At 39.3% G+C, this 22,132-nt stretch overlaps 1 protein-coding gene across 1 annotated transcript in view; it reads right to left on the reverse strand.

Moving 5' to 3' along the window:
• LOC115223809 (serine/threonine kinase-like domain-containing protein STKLD1) overlaps positions 1-20,423 on the reverse strand; it is a 24,494-nt gene extending 4,071 nt beyond the window's left edge. The window contains exons 1-17 of the mRNA XM_036512829.1: positions 20,336-20,423; positions 19,552-19,644; positions 18,544-18,588; positions 17,014-17,094; positions 12,119-12,244; positions 11,871-11,941; positions 11,149-11,264; positions 10,048-10,262; positions 8,831-8,904; positions 7,826-7,899; positions 7,063-7,302; positions 5,988-6,052; positions 5,325-5,391; positions 3,749-3,877; positions 2,253-2,381; positions 1,583-1,723; positions 110-241 (exon numbers count right to left, since the gene is read on the reverse strand). Of these exons, the coding sequence (XP_036368722.1) occupies positions 110-241; positions 1,583-1,723; positions 2,253-2,381; positions 3,749-3,877; positions 5,325-5,391; positions 5,988-6,052; positions 7,063-7,302; positions 7,826-7,899; positions 8,831-8,904; positions 10,048-10,262; positions 11,149-11,264; positions 11,871-11,941; positions 12,119-12,244; positions 17,014-17,094; positions 18,544-18,588; positions 19,552-19,644; positions 20,336-20,350 (1,813 nt within the window). The 5' untranslated portion in view covers positions 20,351-20,423. The remainder of the gene's footprint in view (positions 1-109; positions 242-1,582; positions 1,724-2,252; positions 2,382-3,748; positions 3,878-5,324; positions 5,392-5,987; positions 6,053-7,062; positions 7,303-7,825; positions 7,900-8,830; positions 8,905-10,047; positions 10,263-11,148; positions 11,265-11,870; positions 11,942-12,118; positions 12,245-17,013; positions 17,095-18,543; positions 18,589-19,551; positions 19,645-20,335) is intronic.
• Between the last annotated feature and the right edge of the window lie 1,709 nt (positions 20,424-22,132).

Genomic DNA, 22,132 nt, shown 5'->3' on the forward strand with positions numbered 1-22,132 from the left:
ATACATATATATATATACATACATACATATATATATAATTTCAACTTGCATGCCGGGAAATATATATAATTAAAAAGGAAAAGACTGACGATGTTTGGCTGATACTTACTGCTCATGTTACAAAGAGCTGCTAAAGTTGTGCAACATTCAATAATCACATCACTCGACTCAGTATTCGAGTATAACACACTAATCATTGCTGATACGGCACTCGTCTCGGTTAATTCTAATATTCCATCATCTGAAGGAAATAAAAACAAAAACAAACATAAACACATCTGATGTTTCACCTCTCTACCATTCATACATCTTCTCTGGATTCTATGCCACTGAATGGATTCCTCTCTTCACTCAAGTGCTCACCTCTGACCCACAGTCATCATGGCTCATCTTTTTACCTTTCCTGATTCTACTATCATGGCCCTTGTTCCTTGGAACTCACTGCTCTCAGGTATCAACCTGTTGATCACAGTCATGATGCAGCATCTCCGCCTATTCTACATCTACAATCCAGGTTTAATTTCATATGAATTGGTTTGTTTCTTGTGCCTTCCCCTCATCTGCTCAACTCTGGCTCAATGCCAAGTCATTTCTACCGCAGCCTCGGGTTTTCTTTTCTATCTTTCCTACATCTGCTCTAGAGGCCTCTGTTCCACTAAAATAGTTGGTGTTGTGCTTCCTCAACTCATACTCCATCTTTAGCCCTGATGCCCTGATGCCCCATTTCGTTCGAAGGGCAGATTTCGTTCCCCTTCAACTCCAGGACCGAAATCTTTCATTTATCCATGATGTCTCACCTATCCACCTTTCCTGTCTCTGGTCCTCAAAATAAATTACTATCTTGCTCTCTTCACTCAAGTTCTGGACTTTGGCTCACTGACGAGATGCCCCTCATATCTATATTTCGGCAACTACCATCAGTGTCTCTGCACCTCAGATTGGGTTGCTTTTTATTCCCTCCCCTCAAATACTGACCTCTCCCTCACACGCTCATATCTAATCTCTAAATTTGCTATTGTGGCCTCTGCAACTCAGAATTGGCTCATTAGTTGTCCTCACCCCCCCATAAATGTCTTGTGGTTCATAGGCCCGAAACCTCATCTCCCTATCTTTTCCTTGGAACTGCTATTTTATGTTTCTTCCCCTAAGGTAACATCCTAGGGTCCACAGCTGTCATGCTTCAATGATCAATCTTTTCTGCATTGATGACCACAGCCTCTGGACCACATAAATTGCTGGTATCATGCACCCTCCTCACAGCTACCAACTTCTTATACGCAGCCATGATGCTTCCTTACTCTACCTTTTCTGTATTTACTATTAATGCCCCTGTCACTTGGAATTGGCTGGCTGCCTGTCCCCCCACCCCAATCGTCTGCCTTTTCTGTATTTACTCTCCTGGCCTCTGCTCCTCACAACTGGCCTCATTCCTCCTCTCACAACTCCACTGTCAACATGTAGCACTGCAGCCCACACCCTACTCTCGGGGCCTCTGCCACATGGGACTGGCCGTTTCCTTTTCCCATTTTTGTTCTCAGTTGTCCCTGGCAACAGCAAAGAGTTCCTAAAGACTTCTTCTTACCATAAATACTGATACTGTTGAGGACGTCACGCAGAATGATGCAGCAGTTCATAACGATGGCATCGTTAGAGCAATAGGTGTTCATTATGTTCACAAATAACGTGAGTAATTGGCATTGGTTTAACTGGAATATTGCAGATTCTGAAGAGAGAGAGAGAGAGAGAGAGAGAGAGATTAATGACGAGAACAACACCATCACTGCTATTTTCTCCTACAAGACTACAACCATCATTGCTACCATCCTCATCATCATCGTAACCATTGTGTGGGAAGCTGAGGGGCCAGGTTGTTTCTGTTAAATTAGACTATTGCAGGTTACGGAGAGAAAGAAAGAGGAGAGGAGAGACAGACAGACAGACAGAGCGAGACAGTGAGAAAGGTTAATGAGCGATAATGTCTCACAGCTATAAGCACACCTGTAACACCACCACCACCACCACCACCACCACCACTACCACCACCACCACAAACAACTACACTACAACAGCAACTGTTGCCACCATCAGCACCCACACTGCCATGACAACGACGACGACGACGACCACCACCACCACCACCACTACCACTGTCATCACCACCACCACCGCTACCACCACCGCTACCACCACCGCTACCACCACCGCTACCACCACCGCTACCACCGCTACCACCAGTAATTCTGTACACTCACCATTAGTTGCCAGTGGTATAAACACAGCCAAAAGTTCTGCTACGGCTCCTTGGTAATTGAAGTGAAACTGAAGATTTTCATAAAGAACTTTAATGATGCCATATTCGAGGGCAGCTTTAGCATTTGAGGCTACAAAAACAAAGAAAGGAAGCAATCGGTGAACGTCTTTTGGCCTTTATTCATACAAAACACAAAGTCTTTCGTCTTCTGGCAGACAACATTGTGTTAATCTCTTAATCCTTTACTTCAGTCATTGGATTATGGCAATGCTGGGGGAAGCACTTGATAAAGAACAGTTGATTCCATGAATTTTAGTAGTTTGTCTTGCAAAGGGCAAAATGACTAAGTCCATCTTGGTGTAAAGGGATTTTAACTTATTTTGTACGTATATCAATATGCACATACACTACACACACACACATACTAACACACATGTACACACTCACACACAAATATATGTGTATGTATGTGTGCGTTAATACATGTTTGAAAAGCTGGAAATACGAAAATCGCTTACACAAAATCTTTCTTCCTTAAGGTCTGTGTTAATCTACTTTTCTTAAAAGACATTTTATATACTTAATAATTCTTAATTTTTGAAAAAAACTTTTTCACATATTATTATTATTATTATTATTATTATTATTATTATTATTATTATTATATGTGAGTGTGTGTGTGTGTATACATACATACATACACACACATATATCCACACATATTCACACATACACTGGTCTCTTCTTTAAGAGTTCTCTTCATCAGTTGATGATTACCTTTGATAAGCATTAACGAACTTAATTGTTTAATACCTTGTATGGTTTAAGGAAGAAATGTACTGAAAGCCATCAGCCTCGTCAGACTCCAAGGAAAATTATTTTACGAGGTATTTCAAAGCCCTGCTTCACAAGTTAATTAAGAGACAAGCAGTTGCTTCTTCCATTATACCCATTTGTGTCCACATAGACTGGGACACTGGGAGTTAATGGAAAGATCTTTGCCAGAGACCTAAAGCAGGTGACAAGATCCACTTCCTGGGATGTTCAGCTGGTCGGCTTGCTGAGACGTGCACTTCACATACTATGGATTTAATAAATATCCTGTTACAGCCAAGACTAAGGGAAACATTCACAAACAGACCCTCACAAAGAAGCAGTAAGGTTTACAAGAGATACAAACACTGACACACAGACAGACACACCTGTACGGACAGGCACACGCAACTACATACATACACTCATGTATATACACAACCTGCACAAAATGGTACAATGGCTTATGAGTTAAGTCCCTTTACAACAAAAACAAAAAAAATGAAAAGAGAAACATAAAAGACAAATATTGAATGGAAACAAAAAGGTTAATTTAAGTAGTGAGGATAATATATCAAAACCTGAAAGAGGTGCCCCAGCATGGTCATGGTGTAGAGATCGGTTGAAGTAGGTAAAAACAAAAAAAAAGAGATAATTAAGGTCAGGAAAAAAGGGGTTACCCACGGTTGACAATGAGGTTACTTAGTGTCATTGCTGCAGCGGAAACTGTTGTATCATCTGTGAGGTCTTTCGGCAATCTGTTCAATAATGTTGACATTCCTCCTTTGGTGTTGAAATAATTGGTGGCGCTTTCTGAAGGATGTTAGAACAAATAGCAGCTGTGTGAGCATATGCATACACACACACACACACACCACACACACACACACACACACACATATACATATATATATATATATATATATATATATATATATATATACACATGCATATGTATATACACGCATATATACATACAAATACAGCCATAAATGCATATGCATATATAAATACATACAAACACAAGAATACTGAAATGGTGTATAGACAAAAAAAAATATATATATATATATATATATATATTGGAGGTAATTTAAAATTCAATTGATAACACTTCATTAAGCTTCAGTATGCTTTTACATAGAATGCAGAAAATTCTTGTGAAACAAACTTGCATATAAATATATACTGAATCAGATAAAACAATCATTGAGAGTAGTTTATTTAGAATAAAAGGCAGAAAAGAATAAACTTCACATATATTTCTGTTTAGCTTACTTTCCATAAAACTACAGACAACAACTGTGATCTGAACAAGAGTTCTAATATAATTGCATACACCTTATAGAAGCCCTGAGACTTTCTAATTGTTGGTAGTTGTGTGTAGAACTATTTCGCCCTTCTTTGAAATCATCAGCATGGATCAACTTGAGTCAAATGAATTAAGCCAAATTTTATGAAGTTAGACATTTCATATATAGAGAAAATAGCTTAAACTTTAGAAGGCATTTTTGAATTTTTCGTCTTAGATTGTAAATTGCTCAGCAATAAAGAAGAGATAGAGAGAGAGAGAGAAAGATAGAGATGGAGAAAGAGTGATAGAGAGAAAGCAGGAGAAAGAAAGAGAAATAGAGAATGAGAGAGAGTGAGAGGGAAAGAGAGAGGTTAATATTTCTTGGTTAAGTCCATCATGTACTTCCAGTTAATGTTTTCTCTTCAAACAAATATCACAAAAGCCTGTTTTTGTGTTTTCTTTCCAGATGCAGAGAAACAGTCTTCCTACACATAGAACTAATTATTCTTAATATACACATAAACATATATATTACACATGTATATTTTGTGTGTATGCATTTATAAGTGTATACACACACGTGTGTATGTATATATATTTCAGCTGATCAGTCCAGGTTAGGCGTCTCTACATTCACACACTATCAATGGTGTTGTTGTTCCCACTGTCTCATGAATGGTTGAATGCATCCATTCATATCTAAGACTTAGGCTTATGACAGGTTAAACCTGGCTCATTCTCTATTTCTCTCACTCATCCAGCTTTATTCACACTTCCCTCTCCACCCTTAACCTCCATCATTCTTGATGAAGGAATACTGCTAACCCTGAATTATTAAAGGCAGGCAGTGGGGCATCTTCACCACCAATTCGGTTCAGGACTGGATTTGTCCTACATGAAGAGCTTTGACCAATAATAATATTCTTCAATTGGCAAGTAAAGTGCTGTGGACGTTGAGATTCTTACCTGATGTCAAAATAATCACGAGGAAGCTGTAAATGACGGTGAGGAAGACGGTTTCTTTGAGTTGGCACTGAAACAGAATAGAGGAATAAGGATGTAATTCCTCGATTCATCTTGGAGAAATAGCTTTGGTAGCAGAGAACAGGTAATAACAGGAATTGCGTATCTTTATAGGACTTCCTTATAAGGATTACTGAATCATTTTAAGGAGTTAGCAGCCTGAGTACAAGGTCCTCTATAAGAGTTGATTTCAAGAGTATCAAATTTTTCCAAGGAGCTGCTTATAAGAATGTCTTAGCGTTTCTAAGAATTAGTTACAGGTGAATCAGATCTTTGTTAGGCATTGGTAGATGGACGAAATGCTGCAAAGCCTTTTGTCTGGCTAAAGATTCTGACCGCTCACCACCTTACCTTGTATTTTTAATATTAAATATTCTTTTCTACTCTAGGCACAAGGCCCAAAATTTGGGGGAGGGGCCCAATTGATTAGATCAACCCTAGTACACAACTAGTGCTTAATTTATCAACCCCAGCCACAGTTGAAAGATTGAAACAAAAAAAAAAAAAAATAGAAGATAAACAAATGACCGAATTGATTTTAATCAAAAACCTTGAAACGACAGATTTACAAAATGGTTGGAATTCAAAGACGGAGAGAAAACTTACTTCCATGATTGTTAAAATAGAATCGATTGTTGATTCCGAGAAGATATTCTGCAAATGGTCGTTGGCTGAAACGAGAGAAGAGAGAGAATGAGAGAGAAAGGGAGAGAGTGGAAGAGGGTGGGAGGAGGAGGAGGCAGAAGAGAAAGTGATGTAGAAGGGAAGAGAGTGAGGAAAAGGGATTGGAGTGTAGAGAAAGAAGAGAGAAGGGGGAAAGTGAGAGGAAAAAATGAAAAGAAAGTCAGCAAAATGACTGTTTTTCTTCCTCACCTTCTTCTGCATTTCTCCTTCTCTCATATTACTCTGTCTCTTTATCTCTCTTACATTACTCTATCTTTCTCTTTCACTCTCGTATTACAATGTCTTTCTTTTCCATCTCATACTTTATCTCTCTCTCTTTCTCTCTCTCTCTCTCTCTCTCTCTCTCCCCTTTTTAGTACAATAATGTCCTCATCCACAAGTCTCAACAATACTGGACACAAAATGAGTCAGAATAAAGTTGAGATGGTCACCGACTGCCCAAGGTCCATCTAAATAGCAAAGTGGGCAAAGACGGTAACAACGGCATTTTGTTTCATACAAAGGATTGTAAAGGTAGAAGTGACCCCTGGAACATTTTTGGTCAAACGTTTGCTACATAGTTTCCACACCATAGCTATGGTGGCTTCGGCCCCTTCAAGCCAACTGGTCTCATTCTTCCTTTATGCAGCTTGCCCTTACTCCGATTCATTTGTCTCCCCTCCCTCACAGTGTCATGTACCCTCACCTCCACATTCCCTAATAATTAATCTTTAACCTAGTCCTTCCTCCCCAGAATGATATCCCACTTGAACATTCTCTCCTCACCCATGCTGTTTCTGTTGCCAACAGCTTGTAACTATTCAAACGGTGCATTAACCATGTTGGTCATATTGGTCCTTTAAAGGTCACAGACAGAGAGAGAAAGCCCCTACATTATTGTTAAAACACATAGATATGGCAAACAACAAACAACACCAAAAACAATAAAAACAACAAAAATAACAACATCAGTAAAAAGAACAACAACATATAAAAATAACAATAATTGCCATTATACAGATGGATGTGAATTTCTCTATGACGTGAAGGCCTTCCGTGAGAAGTTCAGCATTGTCCAGGTTTTCACACAGCAGTATCCATATAAACGATTGAGCGTCGACTGGGGGGTCGATATCAGGTGTTTTAACTAAGAGTTTGTTCAATTTGATGAGGCCTTCAATGACACATGAGCTGTGTACTGAGTACTTTGACATGTAACCCAACAAGTCAGAGAAGCTGTTCACATTTTCAATTGGTTCTGGAAAAAAAAAATCAAAAACGGAACATTTAACATTTTTGAAAACTATCGTGTATAAAGCATTTTGTATGCGTGTGTGTTTTTGTGTGCACACACGCATGCATGCATAAATGTGTGTATATATAACTAATACGTTCACACACACATATACAAATGCGCACACACAGACACATGTATATAAATATATAATAAATACAGACATGCAACCAAAATTAATGCAGAACTTGCAGCTCTTGTGCTCTGACTATGAATTCTCATTTGTACCTATCATCATACATACATACATACATACACACACACACATACATACATACATACGTACACCCATACACACATACATGCACACACACACATACATACATACATACACACACACACATACATACACACACACACATACATACACCCATACACACATACACACATACATCCATCCATCCATCCATACACATACACACATACATACATACATGTGTGTATGTGTATATTTCAAAGAATTACAACCATTTTACAAAAGACCTACCAATTTCTTCACTCAGGTATCGCATGACAGGTTCCTCTGTCTGGCACATCTTGGAGAGACATTCCTTCAGTTCCCTGAGAATGAAAAGAGAGCATCCAATATATTCATCTCCTCCCACTGCCACAGTGTGTGTGTGTGTGCATCATTGTGTTGTGTTTGCCCCCCCCTCCACTGCTCAACAACTAGCATTGGTTTGTTTACACCCTTGTAACTTAGCAGTTTGCCAATAGAGGCTGATAGAACAAGTACCTAACATTTATAAAAGAATAAATCCTGGGGTAGATTTGTTTGACTGAAAACCTTTCAGGCTAGAGCCCCAGCCTGGCCACAGTCCAGTGACTGAAAGAAGCAGAAAGGGTAAAAGGGTTTATGAGGGCAATAATCATGAAATTTAGTGTGCCACACAGAAGGCCACATGTTCCTTAACCATCACTTCCTCTACCACCACTTCCACCATCACCACCTCCACCACCTCCACCATCATCATCATCATCATTTAACAGTCATTGCTCATTCTGGCATGGGTTGGACGGTTTGACCGAAGCTGGGGAGTTGCACCAGAATCCAGTCTCATTCGGAATGGTTTCTACAGCTGGATGCTCTTCCCGACACCAACCACTCTGCAGAATGTGCTGGGTGCTACTATATGGCACCACATGGGGGTTTTTATGTGGCACCACATGGGGCACTTTCATGTGGCACTGTATGGGTGCTTTTATATGATACGACACAGGCACTTTTATGCGGCACCACCACAAGTTCTTTGCACCACCCGAGGGACCAGTCTTAACACTTCTGCTGTGGAGTAAATGTTCTTCTTGAGCACAGCAAGGTGCCAGGCATCTTGGTCCTTTGTCATCTCACCTGAAAGGATCAGCATCCTGAGGTCATTTGTCAGTACTTCATCCCAACAAAGCTGACTGAGTACGACACAAACACATCATCATCATCATCATCATCAACAACAACAACAACAATAACCAGCCAATGGCTGCTTCTACTCACGTGAGAGTCGGTCTCTCTTCAGTGTATTGACTCAGCATCCTTTTGGCCAATAAAAGCAATTTTTCTGAATACATCTGAAAAATTTAATTTACAATATTCAGACAATATCAAGGAGATATAAAAACAGGCAAAGACATAGGTGAGGCTGAGTGGTAAGGAGTCTGCTTCCCAAGCACAAGGCCATAGGTTCAGTGTCATCTTGGAGCTATTGCTCCAAGCCTGCCAAAGCTTTGTCAGTAGATTTGGTCAATGGAAACTGAAAGAAGCCTGTTGTATATAATGGAGGATACTGATTGAATCTTGCATGTGTTAACATGTTACCTCCTTACAACAATGAAACCTTGAATTCAATCAAAATATCCTTGGCCTGAAGAGAAGCCAGTGGTATATATCTTGCTTGGATATTTACCACTTCCGAGGTTCCGCTTGCTATGAAACCCATGTGGCCCAGATCGTATCTGCTCTGTTCCTTAACTCTTGTATTCTTACTCACATATCTGGCAACCCAGGTCCCCTACTGCAAAATATAAATGATATTTGTTAAGCACTTTGTAATTCTCTCTTTCTCTCTTCCGCTTCAACAAACTTTTTAACCATGCAATTCCCCTCTTCATGTCTTGAACATTTCTCTCTTTCTCTGCACCTCTTCCTCCCCCTCCCTACAGCATGTCATTAACACTTCTCTCTCCCTCTTTTCTCTCACCATCTTTTCCTTTCACCCTTCACCTCTCCCTTCAACTAACCACATGATCACCTTAGTGTCTTATTATACTCCTCTCTTCTTTCTTCTCTTCACACATTTCTCCCCTTCTTTCTCTCTCACTTTTACTTCACCTCTTACTCACTCCACCTCCACCTCTCTCACTAACTAAAGTATCACGGGCGAATGAACACAAGCAGATTATTTTATAGATTCTCAGCCAGAATCAGTGAGGCAGTGTGTGATAAGGCTGTACGTGCTTCCACCTGACAAGCTTCACTATAGTTTCCATTTACCTGATTTTATTTATAAAGTATGGCTCAATGCAAGGCTTAAAAAATGACATTTGCCCCAAAATCTATGCAGTGGAATTGGCCCCCAAGATATTGCAGTTACAGATCGAACTCCTTAACCATTCAGCAATACTGTGCCTACCACAACAACATATCAAAGAACACAACTAAAAAGAAAAGGTGTGACCTTTACCCACCTGTTCTAATTTGTGACCTTTACCTACCTGTTCTAATTTTTCCCAGAAATAGTTGAGGAGACACTCGTCAATCTTGGTTTTCAATACAAGGGCTTTCATGTCCTTTAAGGTGTTCATGAAGCTGGTGAGTAGGAAGGACATGAGAATTGAACCAAGACACCAGACATCGACTTTGAGCCAACATACATCTGCTTTGTCCTTCTGTTCGAACCTTAGTTCAGGGGCCAACCAAACCAAATCTCCTGCAACAGATGACATTCATTTGTATGTAGATATGTATTTATGTTTGAAACAATGGGTTAAATGTAGACCAACTAAACATTCAAAGATTCATTTTTCCCATTCAAATTTATTGTGGTTTTCCCTGATTTCATTCTTACAGATAACAAGTTTCACAGAGTTGGTGCTATTTTATAAATTTCCAAACATTTCTCAATCCAGCTATGTGCTACTAGACTATCAAAAGCTTTTTATAATCTATCTAGGCTATTGATAAGTTCTTGTGTTGTTTCTGACAATCTTCCAAAATCAGCTTATTGTTGAGTAGCTGATCTTCCCAACCATAGGACCCATGTTTTCATCCTTAGAGAAGATGCCAGTTCCTATTAAAAAAGTTATAAGAATATTCAGTCAAGACAGATGTTAGTATTTTATACATTGTTAAGTAGGTTATGGGTTTATAACTTTTTGGTCCATTTGTTTCTTCATTTTTTGGAAACAGAAATGTAACACCATTAACTTGCCAAAAGGGAATCATATTAGGACGTTGCAAAGCAGTTCCTTCATGGCTCTTTGGGAAAGCATTCAACCACAAGTTGGACTTTCATCCTTTCCTGGGAACTTCCATTTGCTTGACTTCCTGAGAGCAGATCTTACATCCTCTGCCTTGATACCTTTCCTTTTTGCTCTTCTAAGGAGGCTGAATCAGTAGATATTCTATTAATCCAAGGGGCCTTTTTATTGTGCAATTTTTCTTCTGCCCAAATTTTACTCCAAAATTCTTGCACAGACATTCTAGTGTATGTGTAATTAATCAATTTACACATTCAGTATTTTGTTTCATTTATATTTTATCATCATCATTATTATTATTATTATTATTATTATTATTATTATTATTATATTTACCATCCTTCAATGTGGAAAATTTTTTCCTGTCGGTCAAAAAACTGGATATACCAAAGTCCACAAGAAGCAATTGGTTTTCAGCGCCATACTTGAAAATATTTGATAACTGAAGGCTTCTAAAACAAGGAAAACATAAATGTATGAATCTATATACAATAAAATGTAACCTACTTCCCCTTCACTTTATCTATACATGCTAAGTCAAACAAAGGCTTTAATAAAAATTATGTTCATGTCCATCCAAATGGATTCCAGTGACTTGCTAAATATTGAAAGATTTTGTTGATGAAAAAGTGGAATTATTCAGTCAAGCATTTCGTCTTCTCAATAACTCACTTGGACAATTCTCTTCTGTTCTTTACTGACTTTAATTCAACAGGACTGCACACACACACACACACACACACACACACACACACACATACACACACACACACACACACACATACACCGCATGGATGACTTTTCCCCACATATGTCTACACTGCTATATTGATTCCTTTGTCGATTTCCTTTGGCCAGCATTAGGAATAGTCTTTTCAAGAATAATTGTCCCCATCTGACCTCTGTGACCCGACTGACATGCAGAGCCAGTCAGGGTCATCCCTGCTGACACAGAGACACTTGAAACAGCTGACATGACGGTGGTCCCTGTTAGCAGGACACACTGCCTCACAAGTGGCAGGTGTTTGGTAAAAAAAAAGGGAGGAATCAAGAAATACCTGTGGGCAATATTTTCATTATGGAACGGTTCCAACACTTCAACTATTTCACTGAGGTAATGGATTATGGTCTGGAATAGAAAGGAAAGAAGATGGGGTGATGACGGTGGGGGTAGTGTCAGGGGTTGTTGTTGATTATGATCTGAAATTCAAAAAGACAAAGGAAGGTGCTATACATGTGCACACACACACACCAACCCATACACACAAAAGAACATTATTCTCAGGAATCAAAGCAAAGACTTTACCTCTTCCTTCATAGGTTTCTTTATCGTGTAGAAACTGTCTGCTACAAAAGCCAGCGAGAACTCAAAATGGTTGCGGATGATACAGATGAAGACGGAAGCTTCCTGAACAGCTTCCTGCGAGCAAATCTGTGAAGTAAACCATAGCTTATTGTTGTTGTCATTGTAGTTGTTCTTTAACTCCAGACCAAATTCTAGTTTGCCCACACTTATAATTGAAGACATTCTTACCATGACCATCCAGTCATTTCTCTCCACCCCGATAGAACTGACAGCGTATCTAAGACCATATTACTAAATGGATCATTTCAATCTTTCCGATTCTTTTTGCAAAGAATGGAATTTCAGGGAAACTTGGTCTTGAATTCTAACAGGATGAGCCACTGTGTAAACACTTTTGTCATTGGCTCAAAGTAGTAGTAGCAGTAGCAATAATCATAGTAGTAGTAGTAGTAGTATCATCATCATCAGCAGCAGCAGCCGTTCAAGAATTTGGACCTGGAGATCTCCATTTCCAGCGACTTTGAGGGCCACCTCCCAGTGGTGTTGGGCGTCAACGAAGAGCCCTCGACTACAACAAGACGACCAAAGTTTTTTCTTTTTTCCAAGGTCTGGGGTCTCCTGCCCCTAAGCCCTAGACCATCACCTAATCACCCTTACCCGTCTTGTTGCTTAACAACAACAACAACAGCAGCAGCAGCAGCAGCAGCAACAAGTCTTGTAATAATTCTTATTGTTTAGCACCAGGTCAGCCTCTGATCAAGAAGATTTGTGATTAATGGCATTCTATCCGTGGCCACCCCATCTGGGTTTTTTTTCCAGATATAATTCATGTAGCTCAACATTATACAGTTTTTCCTTCTGTTTTATCAAGACGGTGGGGGAGGGGGGTTTAAAATGTGAGAAAGATCTTTGATTACGATTTCTAGGGCCACAGCTGAGAAATGTCCATCAGTTACTAGTGTGGCCCCTAATCATCAGAATGGACTGATCCAATACCACTTTCACTTTTGTTCTTATCTGTGTCTACACATTATGCTGACCCTCCAGAACACCACACTAACCATACTTGTTTTTGCTAATCCATCTGCCCCAGGATGTCATCCCTCTGGAATTCTACCGTTGGGCAGCAACCATTGACTTGACGTTCTTGAAGAAGGACTCAAACTGTTGACAGGAACAGGACAAGATAGGAAAATGATGGTGCTGGTGGTGATGATGATGATGATGATAGTGAGGCATGGTGGTCAGATGTGGTTATTGTTGTTGTTGACTCAACCCAGTCTATGTCAATCCTGTGATCAAAGACATTCCAGCTGAGACCATCCCTTTTTATTTTCAGACATAGTGTAACTTTGGGTTAAAATTATCCAGTGTGCTTTATCTTCTATGAGAGTAAACTGTGAATTGAGGGGGATTTGGCTACTACTACTAGCTGGTGGCTGGAGGTGTCAGTTATTGTTGTTTAGCCCCAGGTCTGCCTTGATTAAACAAAACTATGATCAAAGACAATCCAGCCATCAACAACAAGTATTTTAGTCAGATTTGAAGGGAGACAGTCTCTCCCCAAATATCAAGAAAAACAGAGCAAAAACCAAAAAAAATGACAAAGAAGAAAAAAACAAAGCAAAACCAAAATGGTTAATTGTGGGATTCTTTCTTAGACACAAAATGGATAAAGGATTGAATTAAATAGGATTCTGTAATTCCCTGACCTTCGAAGTTATTAAGCATAGACTTAATCAGCTGTACATTTAACCCAACCCTCACGTTCAAAACGTGCACACACATAATTTAGTTACCTTGGTTACTTTTGCATGTATGGAACCTCGTTTTCTCTCTGAGTCACTTCCAGTCGTTCGACCTCCAGCATTTTCCATCGGACACACTCACCATGTCTCTTTGTTACTCTCTGTTTTCTTTCGTTCCTCCATGGTCAAACTTTGGCCAGCCAATACGCAGGTTCCCATTGCGTTCATAGAGTCTTCTTGTATTGTTTTTGAAATCATATCATCTGATGAATACGGTTTTTAGCATTGATTGTAATGTATTCCTTCATCTATTAAAAAGGTGTCAGAAACAGCTGCAATGAACTGACATTTATCCCTTGTCTGTTTATTGTTCCAAAGGGATTCATGACACGTCAGACATTCTAGAGTATCCCAAGCAACATATGATAAACACAATGTGTGCATTGGACCAGCCCCTATCGTCTAAATAGGACCAGTCCCTAAGGGCTAAATACTCATAGTGGTGGATTTTTGCTCTGTGTGCAAAACCTGAATATTTTATAGGATATTTATTCGACTAAAGGTGATCAAAGGTTAACTCAACCATACCTAGTGCATATCACTCAAGTACCAGGTTCTCTCAAAAATCCATATTATTATTGTGTGTATATATATATATATAATATATATATATATATATATATATATATATATATATTGTTATATTTCGGAATGGTCATTTTGCCAGTTTAGCCAATAAAAACACACGCACTATATATTTGGTGTTATTTTGCTTCAGTGATATTTATTTTTTACATTAATCTTTCGCCACACTCCTGTGACCGCATCAGTGGTCCTTTGTTTTCTTCTCACTTACTTGTGTCTCTCCTTACTAACCGTTAGTAACCGTTACTAACCGTTAGTAAGGAGAGACACAAATACGAAAGAAGAAAACAAAGGACCACTGATGCGGTCACAGGAGTGTGGCGAAAGATTAATGTAAAAAATAAATATCACTGAAGCAAAATAACACCAAATATATAGTGCGTGTGTTTTTATTGGCTAAACTGGCAAAATGACCATTCCGAAATATAACAATATCTGTTTCAACACACGACTTCACATAAAAAATCTTGCACAACAAATATTTAAACGTATATATATATATATATATATACACGATAAGAAAATGGAGAAAAAATACCAATAAGAAGTGTGTCTTTTGTGGTAGGAAGCCATTATTTAATTAGTTAAGAAAGGTGAGAGTAAGAGTGAGTTTACGATCATTACCTGCCAAATTACCTGCTGCCGTATACCTTTTACCAAGGACCAAACATACTGAGGTAATTACCAGGAGTGCCTTTGGACACATCTATCCCTTAGAGGCTTTAAACACCTTTAACTCATACCTGCATATATATATATATATATATATATATATAGTTAGTTAGTTAGTTAGTTAATTTGGCTCAAAAGCAAATAGCAAGGCCATGTAGGGGGACATGGAGTTAAGTACAGGGTGGTGTTCATGTAAAGAGTTCAGGCCACTTGAGGTCAAGGGAGGCTTTGAACAAAGCGGTCGTCGGCATCTTCACCATCTCGTATGGCAGCTTGTTCCACGGATCCGCAACCTGGACGGAGAAAGCTCCTCTCCTTCGATTGAGATGAAATCGTCGCAGGTAGAGCTTTTCGGAATGACCCCGCAGCCGACGCTCTGGAGCAGGAGTGAAGAACAGCTCTTTCAAGAGGTTACACTTTCCGCTTATGATGTTGTGGGCGAGAATGAGATCACCACGGTGGTGGCGTTTTTCTAGAGAATAAAGATCGAGCGTCCTCAGCCTTTCTTCATAGGACACATTTTTGAGACCATGAACCATGCAGGTAGCCAGCTTCTGGACTCTTTCGAGATGCTGTATTTCTTTGAGGAGATAAGGAGAAGAGGCTTGAATCCCGTATTCCAATATGGGTCTCACCAGCGTGACATAGAGTGGTAGGAATATGGCTGCTGTGAACATTCCGAATGACTGTCGAACCAAGAACAGAATTCCGCGTGCTTTGTTAGCAGCATGGACGCACTGGGCCGAAGGCGAAAAGGAGGAATCCACCAAGATACCCAGGTCCTTTACCTGATCGGTCCTCTCCAGCAGCAGACGACCCGGCTCGAAATCAAGTTGAGTTGCAGGAGGAGAGCCAACAGGCAGATGACAGCACTTTGACACGTTCAGACACAGGTCCCATTCGTTAGACCACCTCCAAATTTGGTGGAGGCATGGACGAAGATCCTCTATATCGACGTGAGGAGCGACCAGTTTGACATCGTCGGCAAATAGAAGGGTGTGTTGCGTGAGGTCGTCGGGCAAGTCATTTATGAAGACTAAGAACAATAAGGGCCCAAGCACTGAACCTTGTGTGTGTGTGTGTGTGTGTGCGTGTGTGTGTGTGTGTGTATCAGAGCTTTTCAAACTTTTCGCTGGAGCGGAACCCCAAGGAAACATTCCACTGGCTCGAGGAACCCCTGTGCAATAATCTAATAGTCTTATGCACACATATCTGCACAGGAAAAAAAAAAAATACTGCCGATTTTAGCAGTTTTGTAACTTCTTGCGGAACCCCTGGACTGTACTGGCGGAACCCTAAGGATCCGCGGAACCCTGTTTGAAAACCACTGATGTATATGTTCTGTCTTGTTTCTCCCCACCTGATTTTATGAAAATCCCTACATACTGTAACCTGTTTTTCATTTGAGCAGGGGGGAGGGTGATGGCTGGTGACGTGATCCTCTGGTCCCCTCCCACCAAAAACTTTAGGATTTGTGCATGTAGTAGAAAGGGTTACTATTGGTGTTGGAGTAATAGCAGAATCTGCAGTAGTAGTAGTAGTAGTAGTAGTAACATTAGTAGTAGTAGTAGTAGTAGTAGTAGTAGTAGTAGTAGTAGTAGCTGCAGCAGTAGTAGTAGTAACATTATTATTATTATTATTATTATTATTATTAGTAGTAGTAGTATAGTAGTAGTAGTAGTAGTAGCTGCAGCAGTAGTAGTAGTAACATTATTATTATTATTATTATTATTATTATTATTATTATTATTAGTAGTAGTAGTAGTAGTAGTAGTAGTAGTAGTAGTAGCAGCAGCAACAGCAGCAGGTTGAGAGTAGAAACAAACTTACAGATTTATCCCACATAATAAAAAAGGATTTGGTGGCCACTTTCTCTTCGATGGTCTCTTGGTGGAGTTTCTGTTGAAGTAGCTGCAGGGGGGGAAAGCAGTCCGAGTTTACACCAGTGACACAACGTAATGTGGAGATGGTGGAGACGGGGTGGTAATGGTGGTGGTGGTGGTTGAGATGGTGGTGGTGGCATGTAAAACGCACCAGACACACTCTTTTAAGTGGTTGGTGTTAGGAAGGGCATCCAGCCATAGAAACCCCGTCACAACAAACAGTTGAAGTCTGGCCAACTCCATGTCAAACCCTCCAGCCCATGCCAGCATGGAAAACTCACATTAAATGATGATGATGATGATGATGATGATATAGATATAATTGCAGCATAAAAGGTGTTTATAAGTCATTTAAGAAACACACAAAATCCGTTAGATTCATTTCAACATTTAAATTTAATGGATTTTGTGTGTTTCTTAAATGGCTTATAAACACCTTCCACACTGCAATTGTTTTTGTTCCAGCACACAATCTCAGATCAGGTCACTTGCTATGCAAGTAAATCTCTGTAATATATATATATATATATATCGGTTCCATTCTAACAAAAACTGTCTGATGAACGGCAACGAGAAACTCAGAGTAACAGATTTTGTTGAATTTTCTGCTGCTTTAAATAAAGCATATTACTCTACCACTGGTATTTGAGTACTCTTTTTTTCCACCTTGTTTCGCATTTATGTGTTTACTCCGGTATATATATATATATATATATATATATATATATATATATATATATATATATATATATATATACATATATGTGTGTGTGTGTGTATATATATATATACATATATATATTGAATCAAATAAACATATGTTGTTGGTATACTCCAGGGTGTGTGACATGTCATAAATACCTATGGTGTATCACCAGATATATATCTATACACACACACACACATATATGATTGTACATATATATATATATATACATATATTCATCTGGTGATATACCATAGGTATTTATGACATGTCAGACACCCTGGAGAATTCCAACAATGTACAATCAACATAATGTGTGTGTGTATAAACACACACACACACACACCTACCTACCCATATCAGTTGAGGGTGGACAGTCTAGTGATTGGGGTGTTGCATCCCAACCGGGTGGTGTATTGTGTTCTTGAGCAAGATACTCTGTCTTCTGTTGCTCTGTAATCACTTTGGCACCTGTCGTTTGCTACATCGTACACCTGTTCAGACAACACCGATTTGATGGATGGAGCAAGCTCATGTAAGGCAAATGTACATTTGTCCACCAATAAACAAATCTTCCTGGGGCTATGAGAGGCTATCATCATCCATTCACACACCTATCGTCAGCTCCCTTCTCTACAGTGACTGTGTCTGTTGGTCATCCCTCCAGCCACACTCACATATATTTCAGAAGCACGTCCAATGTATGTTGTTAGTAACTGGGTGTATATATTTCTATAATTAGTCACTCCAGTAAACAGTAACATATAATACCTCGTAGTAGGCTCTGTTTGCATGGCTTTCATCTTTACATTCAATCTGAAAATAAACGAACACATAAACAAGGATAAATTATTTCAATGTTTTTATTGACATTTCATGTAATCCAAATTCCTCTCTTAACCATTCTCGTCACCATATTACTGCATTACCTCTGGATATCCTTGTTGCTTATTTTGATTATATATATATATATATCATCATCATTTAACGTCCGCTTTCCATGCTAGCATGGGTTGGACGGTTCAACTGGGGTCTGGGGAGCCCGAAAGCTGCACCAGTCCAGTCAGATCTGGCAGTGTTTCTACTATATATATTGATAGAAATGGTAAGATAACAAAAGAAAGAAAGAGACCTCAATATTATGTAAATAGAGGAAATTTATTTGTAAAATAATATGTGACAATTATTCAATAACCAAGATAAAACTCTGAGTTTCGGATGCTGAGGTGGAAATCCACAACACCATCTCTTCGGTTGTCTGGCCATATCCATTTGATAACCGAAGAGATGGTGTTGTGGATTTCCACCTCAGCATCCGAAACTCAGAGTTTTATCTTGGCTATTGAATAATTGTCACATATTATTTTAGATATATATATATATATATATATATATATGCTTGTGTGTGTGTTTGTGTTTGTCCCTTGCCTCTCCTCCCCCACATGACAATCAGTGTTGGTTTGTTTATGTTTGGCAAAAGAGTTCGATAGAATGAGTACCAGACTTTAAAAAATAAGTGGTGGTGGGGGAAGGGGTGATCAGTTTGGTTAAAACCCTTCAAGGTAGTGCCCCAGCATGGCCAAAGTTCAATGACTTGAAACAAGTAAAAGATAACAGATGAACTGTTCTTATATGAAATTATAAAAGTAAATTTTGGTTGGCATTGAAACACTTTAAAATAGGGTTTTTTTTACATCATAGTCCCAGACAAGGGCAACCCCAGTGGGGTTGGCATTGATTGTTAAAGAGCTTCAAGTAAAACCCATAAACCCCTTGTACCTTTTTCAAAATCAGTTTCTTGTTTGCATAGTCTCCTTTCTCGGTTACCAAAAACGTGGAAGAGAAATGACAAGATGAAAGTTCTTCAATAATCTGTGGAGCAGAAGAAAAGAGATTGATATGATAAGCATTGTGGATTCACTGTTGATTCATTGCATACTCACTCCTTCAATGTCATTCAACCTGCGAGAAACCACAGCTGGTGAAACCCTGGACGAGTCCACTCTACTGTTTGGAAAGAGAAGAACACAGTCTGTTGTGAGGGTTTCTTTTTCAGAAATCTTAGATGCAAACGAGGATATGTGTGTGTGTATGGGGGAGGAAAGGAAAACGGAGGACTGGGTCGTGATGCGAACAGGAAATTGAATGGGAAGATTAATGGAGGGAAGAACTGAGCTATTATCACTGAGTGAAGTACTGACATTGAGTGAGCTTCTGGGATTGAGTGAGGTACTCACACTGAGTGAGTTAGGTAGACAGACAGGTAGGTGAGTGGATAGATTGATGGATAGATAGGTGGACTGATAGATAGATAGACAGACAGACGGACGGACGGACGGACGGACAGATAGATAGATAGATAGATAGATAGATAGATAGATAGATAGATAGATAGATAGATAGACAGACAGACAGACAGAACTGGTAACAAATGCCCAGCGTGTCTAACCGTTGATGGCTCTCCATCACTACCACTGCTGCTAAGCCATCTCAATACAACCGACGTGAAGTTGTGTCTTTGTCCTCGGCTTAACAATAAAATAACAGAAAGTTTGAAACTTACTTTATATCGTTCCATGTTTTTTTTAAAAAGTTATTACTAAATGTTTGTTTATTGCTGTTGCTCAGCAACAACACTTTCTGCACTGAATATGATCCAATCCGTGATTGGCTGACTTTCCCGACAAATTGTTTAAATAGTGTTGGTTTGCTTTAATTTTATTTCGCCCTTCACCTTTACCTTCCAAACCTCTCCCATCAATGGCCGTCACCCTCTTGTAGGGGTGGAAGTGTTACAGATGGCATCTCTTTATGTGTGTGTATGCTTTTTGTCTTGTCTTTTGCCGAAAGTCAATCTGTTGAGCCTTTTATAATCCGACGATGCTTATTAAATCAATGAAGTTGACGCAAAAACGGTTGAGAATTATCTCCCTTCGTTCATTCCGAATTATTTCTGTCATTTTTCCCCCAATAAAGTTGAGAAAAAGACTTTGTGGGAATTTCAAGTTCCGCCTTGAAATTCTGTGGTTTGTTTAGAGATCACGGTCAAAGCAAACTGGAAAATTGTCTTTGACGTGAAAGTTTTAAGCTACACAGACACATATAAATATATAGATACGCATATACACCAACATATATACCGTTTGCAAATACATGACGGCCAACAACAAAAGTAATTTATTACGACCAAGCTGACCGCGGCACCAGTGGCGCAACGCGAGTTTTAGGTTGTCCTGCATGTTAATTAGATAAATCGCTCCCTTCCTTAAACGTAACAAACCTTCAACTGCCGCAAACACATCGATATGAAATGGTTGTCCTTTGATGTCCACACAACTCCTTGAAACTCCACACAACTCACGCTACACCAAACGAAATGGAACTTGCTAAAACGTCGACAAAGTGAAGGTGGGCAGCTCTAGTGACCGATCGCCACTGAATAAATAATATAATGACACTATTTTCCATTGACTATTAAATTTGGAATACCGAAATTAATACGTTACCTATAAAGGTGGAAATCTCAGCTTTTGGAACGTATACCGGGTGCATGTTGAACTGACGTTGCTCGCTTCTCCAATATTTAATACAAATGTTGTTGGTAAACATTGCTAACGACAAACTAACTTCGTAGCGGACATTTTACTCCAACTGAAATTAATATTTTAACTTTATCGACATTTCGTCATCTTGTCCCGAATGTCACGTGATCAAAAGTATTTGTCAATTAGCAATTAGCAATTGCTTCAGACTTTTTAATTCGACAAAGTTAGGAGCGCATCAACTGTTATTTCCTGATTTGCAACAATTTGTTGGAATGCTTTCGGTTTTTGGTCACCAATTGAAAGTAAGCAGTCGTCGAAAGCAACCAGCATTCATAATCCGTGCGGAAGGAGGGGGGGGCAACTGCAGAGTCTTTTAACCTTTTTATCTTTTACTTGTTTCAGTCATTAGACGGCGGCCATGCTGGGGCACCACCCTGAGGAGCTTTAGTTGACGAAATCGACTCCAGAACTCACTTTTAAAAACCTGGTATTTCTTCTATCGGTTTCTTTCATCGAACTGATAAGTTACAAAGACGTAAACACATCAACACCAGTTGTCAAACGGTGGGGGAGAGACAGACACACATCTATATATATATATATATATGTGTGTGTGTGTGTATTCACGATGGGCTTCTTCCAGTCTCCACTTACCAAATCCATTCACAAGGTTTTGGTCAGCCCGTGGCTATAGAAGAAGACACTTGCCCAAGGTGCTACGCAGTGGAACTAATGAGGCCAGAACTAATGAGGCCGACAGAATAAGTATCAGATTTACTATAAAAATAAGTCCTGGGGTCCATTCTTTCAATTAA

Source organism: Octopus sinensis, linkage group LG24 (genome assembly GCF_006345805.1).
Source record: "Octopus sinensis linkage group LG24, ASM634580v1, whole genome shotgun sequence".
Lineage (NCBI taxonomy): Eukaryota > Metazoa > Mollusca > Cephalopoda > Octopoda > Octopodidae > Octopus > Octopus sinensis.